This window comes from Oncorhynchus gorbuscha, linkage group LG02, assembly GCF_021184085.1.
Source record: "Oncorhynchus gorbuscha isolate QuinsamMale2020 ecotype Even-year linkage group LG02, OgorEven_v1.0, whole genome shotgun sequence".
NCBI lineage: Eukaryota > Metazoa > Chordata > Actinopteri > Salmoniformes > Salmonidae > Oncorhynchus > Oncorhynchus gorbuscha.
Window position 1 is genome coordinate 50,821,799 of NC_060174.1, and position 18,877 is coordinate 50,840,675.

The 18,877-nt window shown below is 44.5% G+C and overlaps 1 protein-coding gene across 1 annotated transcript in view; it reads right to left on the reverse strand.

Annotated features, from left to right (window-relative positions):
- LOC124003963 (hepatocyte growth factor receptor-like) overlaps positions 1-18,877 on the reverse strand; it is a 71,285-nt gene that overhangs the window by 45,052 nt on the left and 7,356 nt on the right. Inside the window, 1 exon segment of the mRNA XM_046312664.1 lies at positions 2,416-2,607. Within this exon segment, the coding sequence (XP_046168620.1) occupies positions 2,416-2,607 (192 nt within the window).

The following is an 18,877-nucleotide window of genomic DNA, read 5'->3' on the forward strand; positions in this document are numbered from 1 at the left end:
CACACACACACACACACACACACACACATAAACGCATGCACGGACATACACACTCCTACACACATATGCAGTGCAGCGCACACCTGGAGTAACTTGGCTTGGAGCTCAGAACCGGTTGGGTTGGGGTGAAACATAACAGTGGGCTGTAATAGAGTGTGGTTATGTCCTGGTTGACTTTAAATCATCCACTGTATCACCCACTCACCCACCCCTCCTCTCCTTCTATCCCCCCTTATCTCTTCATTGACTAAGGCCCTCCGCCAGGTGTGTGTCTCTGCAAGGTGTGTACGTGCGTGTCAGCTGTGCTCACTTTACATTACCATTGCATTTCAGTAAGGAGAATGAGGGGGGCTGCTACCCTCTTAGTCTTAAGTCATATCAGGTAGTCAGACGTGGACACTAACGCCTGTTTTCAAGGTCCTTTGCTGACAAGGCACCTTGGAGCATTGATACACTGAAGCTGAAAACCAATGTCTTCTTTGTGAGAGACTTCAGCCAGTCAATGAATGGCATGTCTCCTTTCTCATAGGGGACACTATTATTTCCTGCTCCACTCTTACAGCTACAACCAAAGACTGAATGGCCTAGTCTCTTTCTCCAGAGGTAATAGTGGTCGGAATTAGAGCTTATTGTATTAGACAGGGTTAGCCTATAAACACAGCCACTGTGCTATTTTCACAGTGATATTGAACCATAGGGAGAGGTTTCCTGAGCCAGAATGGAGAGACCACGGGGACACAGCACAACACAGCACAACACAGCACATCGTTCTCTTTCTTTCTCCTACCCTCTCTCTTTTGTTCTCTCCATTGGTGCTAAGAGCATTTCCCCCTGGGAACAAAGGCTAAACAGAAAGAAAGGCAGTTGACAGAGGCCTTTCCTAGGATTCTAATAAGCGAGAAGCAATCGTTCAACCTTATAAGATCCCTCCCTCCCTCTTTTTTCTACACTCGGTCCCATATTTCTCTCTCATGCCACAACTCTTCTATTCTACCAATCTCTCCATACCTTCACCTCGTCTCTTAAAGCCCCCCCCAACCCCCCACCCCATGAGGTCCACTGCATCCCTCTCTCAGGACAGCTGGTCTCCTGCTCTCTCCTTCCCAGACCCCCATCCCGAGACAATGAGGTTAGAAATTTCACCAACAAAAAAAAAAGAGTGAGAAAAAAAAAACATGCCAACAGCTGCGGGGACTCGGAGAGAGAGAGAGAGAGAGAGAGAGAGAGAGAGAGAGAGAGAGAGAGAGAGAGAGAGAGAGAGAGAGAGAGAGAGAGAGAGAGAGAGAGAGAGAGAGAGAGAGAGAGAGAGAGAGAGAGAGAGAGAGAAATGCTGTGCGAGGGAACGTGTCATCGAAGCTCAGGGCGCTTGCCATTAACGGGCAGTTCGGCTCATGACCCTGCTTCCGCGCAGCTGTCGTCGACTTTTTCGCCCGTTCCCATCGTTCCTCCATGCCTTTTTTTCAACACAGTATTTCCTGAAAGTACTCATAAAACATCAGAGTTTGAGGCCAAACAGAGCTTCCTTTTACAGGGACATGCAAGACAGAGCAACCACTCCAAAGCTCTTATCCGTCAGCGTTCCCACTTCCACCTGACCTCACTCAACCTAGCCGGGTCCAAGATCGGTTATGCATTATGCATGTAAATGGGCAGGATGTTGGCTGATCTGGAACCAGGCTAGACTGAGCCATCTGCTGAGTAAATCCTGCCTCTCTAGGAGACAGTGAGACCGCCGCCGAGGGCCGAGACATACAAATGGGAAGCGGGAAAGTGAAATCCACCATTAGCTGTACTTGTTCATTAATAGGCAAAACCAGACGTGGTTTGTTCGCTCAGATGGTACACACGGTGGAACGCAGCAGGAGGGTTTGTGGAAGCATGGCGAGGCAAGGTCAGGGGTCATGTGTTGAGCAAGTAGGAAGGAAGCCACCCTCCTCCCAGCTGTGGTGTTTCCTAACCTGGCCCTGTACTGGCTGCCACCTGTGTCTCGGCTCCTTGTGATCCCAAAACGTCAGGTTTCACTGGTCACGTACCACCGTCCTGCCCCATTTACATGCACAATAAGAAAGGGAGACTGTGCTGCCTGGCCACGGCACCAACAGGCAGTTTTGCAGGTTTGAGCCTTCTGTATACACTCAGGAGCTCAATTTACTTTTTGTTTATGAATAATTCAAAGTTAGGTTTGGTTTGGTTTCTTCCTCATCCTTTTTCTTGGGTAAGCAGGTTACAGCACCAACCCTTTGCTGTTCAAGGAACTTTTTGGACTAAAAGGACTCATTCATGCTGCCTCCTTTGCATTGAGTGAGTGTGTGATTTTCACACTCTCACTGCTCCCACTCTCGTAAGGCTGTTTAAGTAAAGTGTTACACTTCCCCTCTCGTTGCCAGTGCTCCCTCTTGCCCCCTGTCCCCCTACCTGTATGAGGCGTCCGTCTGCGGTGCCCAGGCTGGCCACGGTCTGCTCCTGTGCAGTCGCCACGGCAATGGAGGTGAGCAGGATGTTGCTGAACTGCCCGCTGAAGTAGTCTAGTCTGGCCATGGTACTGGTCACCTCCAGACGGTAGCCCTCCTCATGCTTCCCACAGCCAAACGAGTCGTCTGACGAACTCTACACGGGGAGGAAAACACATGCTACATAAGATATGTGGATCACATACGGTTACATGAAATACGTCATGTACAGCCAGTGGTTTTTAACTAATTACATTCCGAGTGTCTCAACTGATGAGCCACAGTACTTCCCAAGACCCCTAACCTCCCCCCATGGCCCTGTCAGATGAGGGTAAAAGGGAGGGATGGAGAGCAGGGCTCCCTAAGCCTCCTCATCTGCTCTTTCGTCGGACCCTGCTCGTAATGGAGAGCTGAGTTGTGGCTGGCACGGTGTGCGTGTGCGTGTGTGTGTGTGTTTGTGTGCGTGGCAGGAATTCATGGGAAACACATTGGGAATGCGTGCCGGTGCGGCTGCCATGACATTACACACGCTCACTGCTCACTGCTCTCTCTCTCCCTCTCTCCTTTTGCTTTTCTCCCTCCCTATTTGTCTCCCTCTCTCTAGCACGCCTAATAGGCATGCAAGAGTCTTCTCCATTAGTAATAGAGTAAAAGTCCACCCTGTAAGTGTGTTTGCGCCTGGCCTGTTTTCACTCGGCCACTCTCCAGAACCACTGTCTGGCAATGGCAACCCTGTGCAGTTTTTCACTTGGCCACCCTACTCTCTGCTTTGAAAGTAACCTAAGTCATCGTCATTAAACCATTAGAAGAGGTCACCAGTCTTTAAAGTGGAGAAAGCTCGGGGTAGGGTGAGGGGGGCTGGTGTGGTCAAGCTAGACAAGCTCTCAGGTCAAGGACCCCCCCCCCCCCCCCCAGTCGGTCATCAATAGTTAATGAAATCCGAGGCTGGCAGGCGGGGGCCGTGACTAAACAGGCGGGGCCAGCTACAGAGTTTAGGGTGCTAGCTACAGACTACAGAGGCAGAGGGTTACTGATTAAGAGATCCAGGCTGCGGCCCCTACCACTAACTCCACTTGGCCCGGCCTGGCAGCATCTACTGTTTCACTGTACGCTCCAAAGGGCCCAGACACAACACTCAGTAAGGAACACAACACTGGCCCAAAACCCATATGGGAGGGGGAGAGAGAGAGAGAGAGAGAGAGAGAGAGAGAGAGAGAGAGAGAGAGAGAGAGAGAGAGAGAGAGAGAGAGAGAGAGAGAGAGAGAGAGAGAGAGAGAGAGAGAGAGAGAGAGAGAGAGAGAGAGAGAGAGAGAGAGAGAGAGAGAGAGAGTAGTGTATACAATGATGCAGGTCAAGTGGGTCATTTATTTTCAAATGATCTTAAAATCACTCACCACACTGACTGATGGTGCCTGTGAATCAGGGAGGGATAGCCAACTAATGAAGCACCCAAAGAGAGGCTCTGTAAACGAAGTACTACGTGTGAGGACTATGTCAAGGTGACTTGCTTGCGATGGGTGACACTGAAATGTCTCGGGGTAAACCGCAAAGGCGTGCTTTGAAGCTGAGGAGAACAATGGGAGAGTAGTAAATCACGCAAGCAGCTTTTCTCTAGCAGCCATTACAGAGTAGACCATTACAGGCGAGTTTAGCTCCAAGGTGAAAAGACAGTCCTGGCTGGTAGACAAACAAACAATAAAACAGCCTCAAAGCTACGATATACCTGTATCTATCATAAGCCAAACCAGGTTGGACTGGCTACAACTAGCTCCAAGGCTATAGCAAGGGTAGGATAGATAGAGAGACAACTACAGAGGGAAATCCTCAAGGCTCAGGCTGGCCAACATCTCTGGCTGTACGTAATGCCAAAAGCCACAGCTGTACTGCAGAGGGCCAGCGGTGCTGAGCTGTCAGGCCGGAGTTGATTCACTCTACGAGAACCTCATCGTTCTTTCAGAGGAGGAGAATAATATCTGACGTCTGAGAAGGAGAGAGAGGGCTGACTACCTAGAGTGAAAATAGATCAGGTGGGTAAGATATAGTGTGTGTGTGTGTGTGTGTGGGGGGGGGGGACAGATGACAGATGGAACGTATTTCATGTGTCTACAGTCTGTGTGTGTTTACTTTTGCCCGGAATCTCCCGGCCAACAACTTTGATCCATCATAACTCCCGCTGTCCGCACCTCTCACGCAAGTAAACCACATGAGATACAGTCCATGGGAAGTGGTCCAAAGTCTGGGACCTCTCTCTCTTACTACTCCCTGAGATTGAGATGTCATCAAGCCAGGATACTATGGAGATTACCACAGAACCGCTCCAAAAACAGGTCCAGGGGAGATTATTTTGATAGCAAACAAACAGGGTCCTATGGAGTGTTTGTAAAAGCAATGCTGAGCGGTAGGAGGGAGAGACGAAGAAAGAGAAAGGGCTCTGGAGCATTCCATGGAACTCTGTGAAGGTAATGCTGAGGATCAAGGGGACGTAACTGGACAGTGGACGGGTGTTTTGACAAGTCGTGTTTGAAGCCCCTTTGCTATTATCCTAGAGACCTAGGGATTTTCTTTGGCACACAGTAAGACAGTCTTGAAGAATGGTCACGCTGTTTTCATGGCAAACGATTTCCTTAGCGAGGTTAAATACGTTCTCTACTCTCTCTCGCTCTCTCTAGCTCTCAATTTTTTTTGGGCTCCGATTTGAAATTGAAAGAGATGTTTTAAGGCAAAGGAAGGTGAACTCCCAACTGGTTTCGGGTCTCCAAACTTTCCCCAAGTTTTAGGAAGATGTTTTTGTCCAGTAAAACAGAAGCCGAGGGGATACGTGAGACACTGTACACCTTTTTCCCCCACACTTAACCACCGGCCATTGTCTGCAACACAACGGCCAGGCGATAGAGTTACTATGGCAGCAGCGGCTCAGTGTTTAACTGCTCCGCGGGGCCCGCTAGCGACCCATGTGAGTGTATGTGTGTCTACATGAGTGTGTATGTGTGTGTGAGGCCTGCCAGAGTCAAGAGAGGTGTGTAATCCGCATGCTGGGTACAGACAAGGTGCAGAGAGAGGTCTATTGTCCTTTTCATACTCCTACACTGACCCTCGGGCCAGGCTCCCTTAGAGCAGACACACCAGTGGCTCTAGCGACACACAAAACCACTGGGCTGGGGCTGTGTTACTATTTATTATTTTATTTATAATTATTTTTTTTTTATCCCCTTTTTCGTCATATCCAATTGGTAGTTACAGTCTTGTCCCATCGCTGCAACTCCCGTAGGTACTCGGGGCTGTGTTACTATTAATAGTAGACGTACACCTACACACTCACTTCACTCAGTCATAAAAATACACTGGGGGATACTGCTTAGAGTAGGTAGAGACACACACACACACACTGTTATTGCTGATTTCTTGAGTGGGCAGCAATGCTCTCCACAAAGTCAGCTGGCCTTTTACTAGAATAACACAACTCTGCCCCCTGACAGCTTGCACTGACTGTTGTGTGTGTGTACTTATTAGGGAGCAAGTGCGGTTGGGGTGTAATGGGGTGTGTATATGTATGTTTTGTAGAGTCTGGAAGGGGTGTTGATGGGTTGTGTGTGAGTGATTACACATGTACGTATATGTGTGTTTGTGTGTGTGTAGAGGCCCCCACACAATATACATAGCTTGTGTGTGTGTGTGTGTGTGTGTGTGTGTGTGTGTGTGTGTGTGTGTGTGTGTGTGTGTGTGTGTGTGTGTGTGTGTGTGTGTGTGTGTGTGTGTGTGTGTGTGTGTGTGTGTGTGTGTGTGTGTGTGTGTGTGTGTGTGTGTGTGTGTCAGGGGAATTAGAGAAGCTGACAATAAGGTTGGATTAGACCCTGGCGCGCCGAGGGCAGCTGGTCTGGCGGCGATGCGTGCCCTCCGGATGCCAGGCAGAGTTAGGGGTTAGTGTGTGAATGTGTGTTTATGGGTTAGGTATGGTGACCCAGGGTGGCATGGGTGCATTGAGCCCGGACAGAGAACAGCTTCGCACATCATATAAACAGACGCCAGAGGAACTCAGTCAGGCTGAATAATATTCATTTCTGTTTTGGAGTGTTAAACCCAACCCTCGTTGGGAACGAGCGTTTCAGTTCATTGAGGGAGAAAAGTACAGGGTCTAAAAGCCTCTGTTGGTGAGAGGGCCCACTCTAAACTTCTCTCTAACCCTCTCTCCCTTTACCCCGCATTCCCATTGTTTCTTCCTCCCCTCTCGCTCCCTGTTCACACTGTTCTCCACCTGTCACCCTTCCCTTCTCTCTCTCCTATCATTCCACTCACTCACACACTCACTCACCCTTCTCTCTTCCTTTCTCTCTCTTTCTCTTCCTCTCTCTATCTCTCTGTCACTGAGGCACAACTTGGTGTCCGTGGCTCATTTGAATAGTCAAATGATCTGTCAACGCAGACCGGGGGGCTGTGGGAGCCTTTGTGAATCCTGCCGGGGAACAATGCAGCTACCCTTGGGTACCACACTCTATATAGTCACACACACACACACTGGCTGAATGAATGATGAGTGAATGATGACCCAGCACCTCCCTCTCTCTCTCCCTAAGCTGAAGAATGCAGTTACTAATCATTTGCTCCTTAAGCTTGGTCTCGTATAGCAAGAGGAGTGCAGTGTGGAGCTGTAGAGAGTTTGGGCCAAAGATATTATTTGTGGTCGTACTGTGATGAACTTCTATCCTCAGAGCTCTTCTTCCAGCACGTAGCTACACTCCGTCATCGAAACAATGACTGATATCTGATGATGGGAGGGAAACAGGGAACATCAACGACCTATAGAACATTCTTCACTAGCCCAAGACTTTCTCTTTTCTGTGACCGATAGTCCAGCCAGTCCATACAGCATATTTACTGTTGCACGGCAGGCAGCCGCCAGCCTAGCATGTTAATTCAATTAGACCAAACAGACCAACGCAAATTGAGGATAATTTAGTGTTGGGGCAGCGGGACGCGTAGAGTTAGCGCCCATCATTTACCCGCCGTGCATTATTAGCATTAGCGCTTATCCACTCGTTATTCATGACCAACCACTGACAGACAGAAGGGGCTTCGAGTGGGAATCCTTTCCACCATGAACTCACCCCACTGTCTCCTACTACATTTCAGTAATGGACTCTGGTGTAATGAAAAGGAACTGCCCAGAGCAGAGTGCACCGGAGAGGAGTTGTCAATGGCCAATGCTCCCTGATGAGTAATAAGGAAACATATCCAACTCGGAATGGGGAACATGCACGATTCCAGAGGAGCGTAACTGCTTTTCAAAGATCCAAGATCCAACCTGACATGCTTTAAAGCCCTTTCCTGCCAAACGAATTGAAACGGAATTCCTGGTTATCAGTCAGTAGTAGTCTGGACTAATCAATTCCACCCGGGCCAGCGAGCAGCAAAACGTTTGGCAAGAGCCTACTTAGTGATGACTTCACGGTGAGTGAAGTTAAATGTCTGAAAACCTGCCCCTTCCTTCAGGCCATCCCGCTACCACTTGACTGGTGTGTTTAGGGCTCTCAGTGTGTGTGTGTGTGTGTGTGTGTGTGTGTGTGTGTGTCTGTGTCCGTCTGTCTGGTCTCTCTCGCTCTCTCTTTGTATTTTTTGGAGAGCCAACGCGGAGCAAAGGGAGAAGGATTTTCCACACACTGAACCATTAAGACCTTAGCTAACTGTATATGAGACACGGTGGGGGGAACACAGAAGGACCCCAGCACCAGTAGTTCCAACAGTAGGGACTTTAAGATGAACCAGATAACCAAGGGTTGTAAACAGGGCCAGGAAACTATACACTGTATCTTGGCTCTAGGTCTGACAGCGTTGCTTATCAGTGTACATTGACGCAGGGCCTGGGGAACACTAACATGTTTTCCCACACTATGAGGTTGGAATAATACGTTGAAATTATAAAAAATTATGATAATGCCCTTTTAGTGTAGGAGCTGTTTGAAAAGAACACCTGAAATTTCAGGCTGTTTTGGTGGGATGTAGTTTTGGCCTTCCATGGTGACATCACCATGCAATACATTAGCTAATAGACCAATAAGAATGAGTTTGAAACCTCTCTGCCAATAACAGCTAATAAATGTATTTTCTTTTCTGCTCCCCACTCAGACCACTCCCAGACAGTCCTAACAAAATTCTTGCTTGAGAAATTGCTCTTAGGTAAGAAGCTATTTTTGTTTCTAATTTTACCATTTGAATTGAAAACAATCACAGTAAGCTATTTAATTGTTACCCAGAAATGATTTGATATTGAGATAAAAAAACAAACATCTGCATTGAACATCTGCATTAAGTATGGGATGTGCATATCACCTTCGTTTTCTTAATTGACACAGGATAGCTAGTTCTTCCCTTCTTTTGTCCGTCGTACTGCCAGATGGTGAAGCGTGATTCATCACTCCATAGAACGCCTTTCCACTGCTCCAGCGTCCAGTTGTGGCGAGATTTGCATCACTCCAGCATACGCTGGGCATTGTGCATGGTGATCTTAGCCTTGTGTGTGGCTGCTTGACCATGGAAACCCATTTCATGAAACTCCAGATGAACAGTTCTTGTGCTGACGTTGCTTCCTGAGGCCGTTTGGAACTCGGCAGTGAGTGTTGCAACCGAGGACAGACGATTTTTACTCACTACGTGCTTCAGCACTCGGCGGTCCCCTTCTGTTAGCTTGTGTGGCTTACCACTTTGCGGCTGAGCCATTATTGCTCCTAGATGTTTCCACTTCACAATAACACCACTTACAGTTGACTAGGGCAGCAATTTGACAAACTGACTTGTTGGAAAGGTGACATCCAATGACAGTGACACTTTGAAAGTCACTGAGCTCTTCAGTAACACTGGCAATGTTTGTCTATGGAGATTGCATGGCTGTGTGCTCAATTGTATACACCTGTCAGCAACGGGTGTGGCTGAAATAGCCAGAATCCACTCATTTGAAGGGATGTCCACATACTTTTGTACATATGGTGTACTTGTGTTTTAACGAGAACGCAGGTTTAAAAATCAACACAAACTTGGAGAGAACAAACACAACCTTATCATACGTATTATATTCAGATTTATTTCATGACAACTTGCAGGTGGTGGTGGCTTTTAGTATTTTTTTTGTAACTATTTCTGCACCAGCTAAATACTATAATGTCTGTAAAACAAAAAACACACAACAAAAGGCAAACTAACAATGGGCATAGCCCCAGTCCAGAGAAATGGGCGGCAGTGCAACAATGCATCATTGTACTGCCTTTTCACACTAATAAACTCCTGGAAGTTGGCACCCCCCCACACACACACACACACACAGATTATGTGAGAATAATTCATGATGATCTAAATACTGTACATCTGGTTGGTTTCTCCAGGGCACAGATCCAGGAACACTGTTAATGCTGATCTAGGATCAGTTTTGTCTTGAATCATAATGAATAAGGGAGGACGTGATCCTAAATCAGCCCTCCTCTGGGACACTACTGTTAATGCCAGAGGAGAAATCTTCCAACAGGTTTTTGTATTAGACTGTAAATGTATTATAGCAACATATAAACAGGAAGTTGTGTGTAATGCGTCACCTACCATCTTACTCTTCTTCTGAAACATGACTGAACATTGTCACAGTCCCGGTATGACGACTGCCAAAAAAAAGCTCAAGGGTTCATTGTCAGAGACTATTGTAGGATACATCAAACCAGTAAATGCTGGTTGTTTTTATTTTTTATTTAACCTTTATTTAACTAGGCAAGTCTGTTAAGAACAAATTCTTATTTATAACGACGGCCTACCCCGGCCAAACCCTAACACGGGAGCCCAACTTTAAAAACAAAATATTTCTCTTTTGACACAATCCCTGATGCACAAAGACTGCGTTTTCTTGGCAGTGAATTGGGATAGTCCATTAGATGCATGGTCAAATACTGGGCTTTCTGACCGTAAAATACACCATTCAATTCCAAGAAAAACAGCTCATGCTCACTCAGGTGTGAGCTTGCCCTCCCTTCCTTTTCCTCCTTCAACAGCAATATGATTCAGCCAGAGATCACCAATCCCCAGTGGGGTGGATAACATCAAAGCCTTCTGCCCCAATCTGAATGGTGTCCTGGGGATTTGGCTAGATAGCCTAGGTCTCTGTTTGTTGGTGCATTGTATGGGAGCGCGACAGGGTGATAAAAACCACACAAGCGTTGAGAGGATAGGGATTGAGAGGTTGGAGTAGGAGGGTGTGGGGGTGTCTTTCTATTCGATCCCCTCCATACTTGAGTACACATTCAGACACAATCTCTTGGCTCCATTGTGTGTGGCTTAGTGTAGCTGAATGGAATGGCTGGGGGTTTAGCATCAGCTGATGCCAGAGTCAGACCATGCCTTGTTATCTTAACCATCTTAACCAAGGTTTAGATGTATTCAAGATTCATCTAAACCTAACCCTGAAACATAAAGTCTCTCACATTCTGTCAATGTATCATCAGTTCACTGTTGACCGGCCTGGATGTGCATGGATTCAACCACAAAGACCAGGGAGGTTTTCCAATGCCTAGCAAAGAAGGGCACCTATAGGTAGATGGGTAAAAATGTAAAAATAAGACATTGAATATCCCTTTGAGTCTAGTTAAGTTATTAATTACCCTTTGAATGGTGTATCAATACACCCAGTAACTACAAAGATAGAGGCATCCTTTCTAACTCAGTTGCTGGAGAGGAAGGAAACCATTCAAGGATTTCATCATGAGGCCACTGGTGACTTTAAAATAGTTACAGATCTTCTTTAATGTCTATGATAGGAGTAAACTGAGGATGGATCAACAACATTGTAGTTACTCCACAATACTAACCTGAATGACAGAGTGAAAATAAGGAAGCCTGTACAGAATTAAAAAATCCAAAACATGCATCTTGTTTGCAATAAGGCACTAAAGTAAAACTGCAAAGAATGTGGCAAATAAATTAACTCTGTGTCCTGAATACAAAGAGTTATGATTGGGGAAAATCCAACACAACCCATCACTGAGTACCACTCCTAATATTTTCAAGCATGGTGGTGGCTGCATCATGTTATGGGTATGTTTGCCATCGGCAAGAACTAGGGAGTTTTTTTTTAGGATAAAAATAAACTGAATAGAGCTAAGTACAGGAAAAATACTAGAGGAAAACCTGGTTCAGTCTGCTTTCCAACAGACACTGGGAGACAAATTCAACTTTCAGCAGGACAATAACCTAAAACACAAGGGTCAGCCCTGATCTTTTTCACCTGTCCTTGTGCTTGTCTCCACCCCACGTCCGTTCTAGCAATGATCAACAACCATCTTGACAGAGCATGGAGAACAAAACAATTCCAAAAGAGCAAACACTGTGTAAAAGGTCTTAGAGACACCCAGAAAGACTCACAGCTGCAATCGCTGCCAAAAGTGATTCTAACACGTATTGACCCAGGGTTGTGAATACTTATGTAAATAAGATATTTCATTTTTTTTTAAACACACAAAAAAAAAAATACATGTATTCACTGTCAATATAGGATATTTTGTGTAGATGGGTGACACATCTATTTAATTCCATTTTGAATTCAGGCTGTAACACAATAAGTCAAAAGTATGAGTACTCTCTGTATACTGATACCTTGACTCTAAGTATAGATTTGGTAGAGCTTTCCTGCAGTCAAATGTTACGTTTCGCATGGTTCCATAAGACAGATGGTTACTTATGTGCAAAAAAAAAGCGAAAGTAGGGTGGTTGATCGGGGTGGATGGTGGATGGATCGTCTTGGATTTATGTACAGAATACTACGAAATGTTCTGAGACCAGGTTGCATAACTATGTGCGTGAGGTGTATACTTTTGCTTCTAAGTAAATGTATTTAAGACCACCAAGAAACATTCTGTGTGACCCTGATTTAGCCCACTGCAGTAAAAAGGTTAAAAAAAAATAGAGAGAGAGATTTTTTGTTGTTGCTAGGGAGCGTTAGCTAGCACTAGTTCGCTGTAACTGTGCCCAAACTCTGGTATTGTTCATCCTATAGCTTGTTCTCCATCTTTGTTTTAAATAGTGAGCCAACATGCTTCTCTGTAGCAGACATTTCTTGTCTCTCTGGAGCAGACATATAGTAAGAAGTATTTTTGGAACATGAAATCACAAAAAAACTGAGAATCGATTCGAAATACATGTAGAATCGTGGGAATCGCAATACATATTGTATTGGCTCCTAAGTATTGTGATAATATCGTATCAGGAGGTCCCTGGCAATTCCCAGAACCTAATATATATTGAATGGCTTGAATGTCTACCAATGTCATGCCCATCTTTTATCTGTTCACTCAAAACATTTATAAAGTATAAACAGTGCTCACTTTAGACTAGGGACTGCAAAAAGACTTAGTGAATGTTTTTTTAAACGTGGGAGTAATTATTAATAAACGGTGAACAAACTATTTCAAAATGCCTTTAGAAATGGTTCATCACGGACCCCTAAAATAAAGTGCTAGAGACATATGCAACTGTATGGCAAAGTCCAGAGTTCCATAGGGCTGTAGAGTCCACCATGTTAGTCTGTCTGAGGTCCATGCTGGGACGCTGGCCTGGGCTTCCGGGCCCACAGGGTGGAGTAGACCGGCTGGCCTAACACAGAGGGTTGTTTCTGCTCCACTGCTCCACCCCCCTACACTGACCTTGGTGATTACAACATCCATGAAGCCAGCTCAGACTGGTAGTGAGACAACACTTTAAGAAGGGATGGGGGGGGGGGGGGCTGAGGTAAGGGCACTGGTCAGGAGGGTGCCTCGTGTATGTGCGTGCATGCTGAAATAACGAGTGCGTCCACATAGCACCTATTCCACCAGGAAGCAGGATATCACTGTGTGGAGGTAGAGGCAGAGAAGAGGCAGAGTAGAGGCAGAGTAGAGGCAGAGTAGAGGCAGAGAAGTAAACGAGTAGTGGGAAAGGAAAGTGACTGATTAGAAAACAGCTCTGGGCCCTTGACTCATATCTAAGCTCAACTGAGCAAAGCTCCTTTACTCCACATCACACACTAAACAAGTGTATGATGTGGAGCCTTAGGCACTATTGGCAAAGACCTCTGAGAAGCAATAAAGTAGCCACATTTTTGCAAAATCCCTGCTTAGATGTGTGGAGGACAAAATGGAAGATATGTGATTTGAAGAGAATGTATATAATTTGTAACGGCATGTTGAAAAAGAGAAATTGACGAGGACAGGAGCGGTGGACAGCAGAGATCAGTGTCAGGGCTATGGCAATTCCAGTATGTGCTTTCCCTCAGACAGACAGGTTGCAAGCGGAGGGAGACATTTCCACTAGTTACTGCTCTTAGATAAGGTAAGGTGTGCACACAATTCCAACCTCACAAACAGACAAGAAGCACACACCTATACTACGCAATGTTCTTTTTCCCAAACAAGTCACAGAGAACTGGGACTGGAGACCCCTCACTAATGATTAACTTAATGCAAAATACAAACTAAAAACTACCACAGAAAACAACCCGATTATTACCAGGAAATACCTGCATATGTGAACTGAGAAAACACACCAGCCCTGGAGAATTTTGAACAAACAGCCAGAGGCGGCTCGCCCATTAGGGAGTTAAAAGGGCAGCGCCACACTTGTGATTGGTCAAAAAAATATATTTTAGGGATTATGTTTTAAATGCTCATAAAAGTGCGGTAAATGTGTAATTTGCCTGTTTCAAAAATATATTGTTAAAAACAAGATGTTCAGTTACTTGCCCCACAGTGACTGCCAACATTGTGCCAACATTGCTTGGATTGTGTTGCCAGCTATTTTCTATTAATGGGAACAGCCCCAATGAAATAGGAGGTTTTCATAGCTCAAATGTGCGTCCGTTCAGTCAGATCTTCCGGGTCTGCTCTAGTCTCCTTCCTCCCAAAAGTTATCTTGCGCCAGATAGCTTACTTCCACAAGTGAGACTACAGTAGAACTTCTCTATCAGGTACAGATGGCTCTAAAGCAAAAAGCTAACTGTAATTAACTTGCAAATAAATAATCATAACAGTCACAGGAGCCTGGGACCTGATAAACCGGTCAACTACATCCAACAAGAGTTGAAGGACAGGGGGATACACTAGCTAGAACCTTCTCATCGCGGATCTGGTAGGACAAAAAAGCGTGGGCAATTTGATTGTTTGCCACTAATGTTGTCAAATCAGGTTCTATTGTAGGTGACAGGGCGACATGTTGTGTGGACTAAAACAGCATAAAACCGGGTGTATCACAAAGCATGATCAAATTATACAGTCATTTTGAGAAACATCGAGAAATAGATTGGTACATTTTTAGCTAAAAACGAACCAGTTATTGACCTTTTGATATAGCTAGCTGGTAGCTTGCTAGCTAGTTATCTCCCGCGCCAATTTCAAGTCTTTCTAAGCTCATATCTGACTTACTCGGAAATATGAAGTTATTTCAGAATGAACTTTTACTAGCTAGCGCATCATACCTTGTCACATTATGTTAGCCAGCTATCCTCAGTTAGATAACGTGTTTTCACTTATTACATTTGTACATTTGTTGCATTCTTCCTGGTCCACTTGTTCGTTCATGAGCTGGCTGCTTATTCTAAATAGTATAATCTGATTCGTTCATAACAGCAGCAGCATGTGCAGCAGTGGTCATTCGGTTTTTGACAGGCAAAAGTGAAAAAGCTGTATTTATGCTGTCGTTCAAATGCACAGATTGCTTTATATATATATATTCTCAAAGAAACTACCCGTAGCTTCTGTCATGCTGCTTTGTTGACAATTCCAACCATCTTCATGCCCCAGGTATTCACCAATCAACAGCCGCTGCTGCAAACAGCAACCACACCAGCCTTGGAGAATTTCTAACTCGCAGAAAACACACCCGCCTTAAATAAACAGCTTTTTAAACATATCTGTTTTCATTCATTGAGAATCAAAGTCCAATTTGATAATGTCATCATCGATTGACCAAAAGGACAATCTTATGTAATCACGACTCAGTCGCAGAATATTGACCCACTGCTCTTCTCTGTATATTGCACAGTTAGTGTTGGTCAATGCACGTTTATAAACCTACAGCCCGGTAAAGTAAGTATGGTTTTCCATTACTTTCTATGGGCAAGGACTTAATACATCATGTGAAATAGGGAACTGCGCCATTATGACATAGTGTTTATATGACATAGTGTTTATATGACGTACTGTTTCTATTTTGTTTCTATTATTTCCTTCTCTATTTCTATAATATTTATTCTACCCCACAGACAGGTGCTGAAGGCAATCAGTCAGCAGCTGGATGCCAGGTGGCCAGCGTGCCAGTCAGTCAGTCTCTGGTGCCTGGTGGTATCTAGCTGCTGTTGCTCAGCCTTTCCTCAAGCATGGAGCCTGTCTGGGCACGGACAATTCATGACACACTGTACTTGTCTTAGCTCATACTGGGATGGACTCACTGAGCTGAGGGGGTGGAGGTGGAGGGGCCTGAAAGAGTACACAGCTGCAGGGTCTCTCACCCAACTCTTACCACATATTCATTAGGGGATAGGCTGGTGAGTGTGTGGTTTTGTGAAACAGATGCAGGTTGAGGAAAACAACCACAAAATCTCAAGCTAAACCTCACACAGTTCTTGACTTATCTGACTTACCTTTCTCAGTTCTTCTTACCATCACTTTTACGTGCACACTCACACATACACCAGGCATGCACACCTATCCTACCTTATCAAAACCCAATATTGTGAGATTATTATGGATTTGAACAGGACAGGGCAGGAACAATCCTGTATTTTCATTATTTTGTTAATTTTACCAGTGAAGTGATGTCTCCCTCCCACCAGGTGAGCTGTGACCTAAACCACCGGGGCATATTCAGTAGTTAAAATAGAAAACATTTTGCAACAAAAATTTGAGATTTGCAGCAAAAATGTGAAATTCTTATTGGACAAATTCAGTTAGTCCCTCATTGTTTTGGTGCATTTTCTTGTGTTTGGTGTCTGGTGAATACAACCCCTACCACAACATCCCAGTGACAGCAGGCAGGCAGGTCACCAGCATGCTCAGGCATGTGGCACCATTGAGATCCTATTAAATTAAATACAGTTTATACAGGTGTTATATACATTAACTGTATAAATAGCCTATAAAATATATATAAACAGACCATAAATGTCCAAATGTTGGTTTTCTTGGAAAGCTGTAAGTGCTATTATAACCAGGTAAAAAAAATGGTGACCTACGAAGAGCCCTAGCTTAATGGCTATTTGGTGTGGGAGAGTGAGAAATTGTGGGGAGCCGGTGTCCAAGTAGGGTACACGTAGCTAGCTACAGTTGAAGTCGGAAGTTATGTTGGAGTCATTAGAACTCATTTTTCAACCACTCCACAAATGTCTTGTTAACAAACTATAGTTTTGGCAAGTCGGTTAGGACATCTACTTTGTGCATGACACAAGTAATTTTTCCAACAATTGTTTACAGACAGATTATTTCACTTAAAATTCACTGTATCACAATTCCAGTGAGTCAGAAGTTTACATACACTAAGTTGACTGTGCCTTTAAACAGCTTGAAAAATTTCAGAAAATGATGTCATGGTTTCAGAAGCTTCTGATAGGCTAATTGACATAATTTGTGTCAATTAGAGGTGTACCTGTGGATGTCTGGTTCATCCTTGGGAGCAATTTCCAAATGTCTGAAGGTACCACGTTCATCTGTTTCAAACAATAGTATGCGAGTATCAACACAATGGTACCACGCATCCATCATACCGCTCAGGAAGGAGACGTGTTCTGTCTCCTAGAGATGAATGTACTTTGGTACAAAAAGTGAAAATCAATCCCAGAACAACAGCAAAGGACATTGTGAAGATGTTGGAGGAAACAGGTACAAAAGTATCTATATCCACAGTAAAACGAGTCCTATATCGACGTAACCTGAAAGGCCAATCAACAAGGAATAAGCAACTGCTCTAAACCACCATAAAAAAAAGCCAGACTATGGTTTGCAACTGCACATGGGGACAAAGATCGTACTTTTTGGAGAAATGTCCTCTGGTCTGATGAAGCAAAAATAAAACTGTTTGGCCATAATGACCATCGTTATGTTTGAAGGAAAAGGGGGGGGGCTTGCAAGAACACCATCCCAACCTTGAAGCATGGGGGTGGCAGCATCATAATGTGGGGGTGCTTTGCTGCAGGAGGGACTGGTGCACTTCACAAAATAGATGGCATCATGGAAAATAGGAAAATTATGTGGATATAGTGAAGCAACATCTCAAGACATCATCAGGAAGTTAAACCTTAGTTGCAAATGGGTCTTCCAAATGGACAATGACCCCAAGCATTCTTCCAAAGTTGTAGCAAAATGGCTTAAGGACAACAATGTAAAGGTATTGGAGTGGCCATCACAAAGCCTTGACTTCAATCCTATAGAAAATTTGTGGGCAGAACTGAAAAGGCGTGTGCGAGCAAGGAGGCCTACAAACCTGACTCAGTTACACTAGCTCTGTCAGGAGGAATGGGCCAAAATTCACCCAACTTATTGTGGGAAGCTTGTGGAAGGCTTTTTACTAGGATTAAATGTCAGGAATTGTGAAAAACTGAATTTAAATGTATTTCGCTAAGGTGTATGTGAACTTCCGACTTCAACTGTATGTGTGTGGAAAACATTTGACATGTCGCTACTCGAAAATAGAATTAGAATCTATTACAAAGTCTAAGATATTTTGGGGTTGGAATTGGAGTATGTATTACGTTTTAAAATGTAGAGGTGAGGTAGCAACTTTTGACAGACTGGTTTCGTCCGGAAAAACAAAAAATGGTTGTGGAGAGAAAAGTCCCACAATTTGCATAATCATAGTGATTAGAGGATAGCTGTGAGGGTGATCGAATAAGGATCAACTCCAGGATTATCCTCAAGCACGTTAATGATAGAATGTTCTTATTTGAAGAGGAAAGGCCAGTCTCTTTGGCACATAACATAGAGTACATGGAGTGGATTAGCTAAAGAGACATACAAATTCTTCAAATTCATTATTTTACACAATATCTTATCACAGCACTGGCAAACACTGGTTGACCAACTCCCTGACCAAAAGGGCTGACCTTTACGCAATCATAAGAAGGTTAATGTCCATTCTAGCATTCTAATTCCAAATTCTATGTGTGGAAACACAGTGCGTGTATCTCAAACAGCAGCAAGCCCCTTACTGTAGATCTTACTCAACTGTTGAATGGACACTTTTTCAACGTATATAGTGATGTGTTCAATGCTGGATATATAAAGGACATGTATCCTTGTTGCATTTCATAACCAGAAACTATTATGTATTTTTTGTTCTTAAGGCCACCCTTTAAAAGCTGTTCATTGAAACAGTACTGCTAATTACAATGACTGTCAATCAAAAGCCTCTTCCATTGGAATTATATTACATACGTACAATCA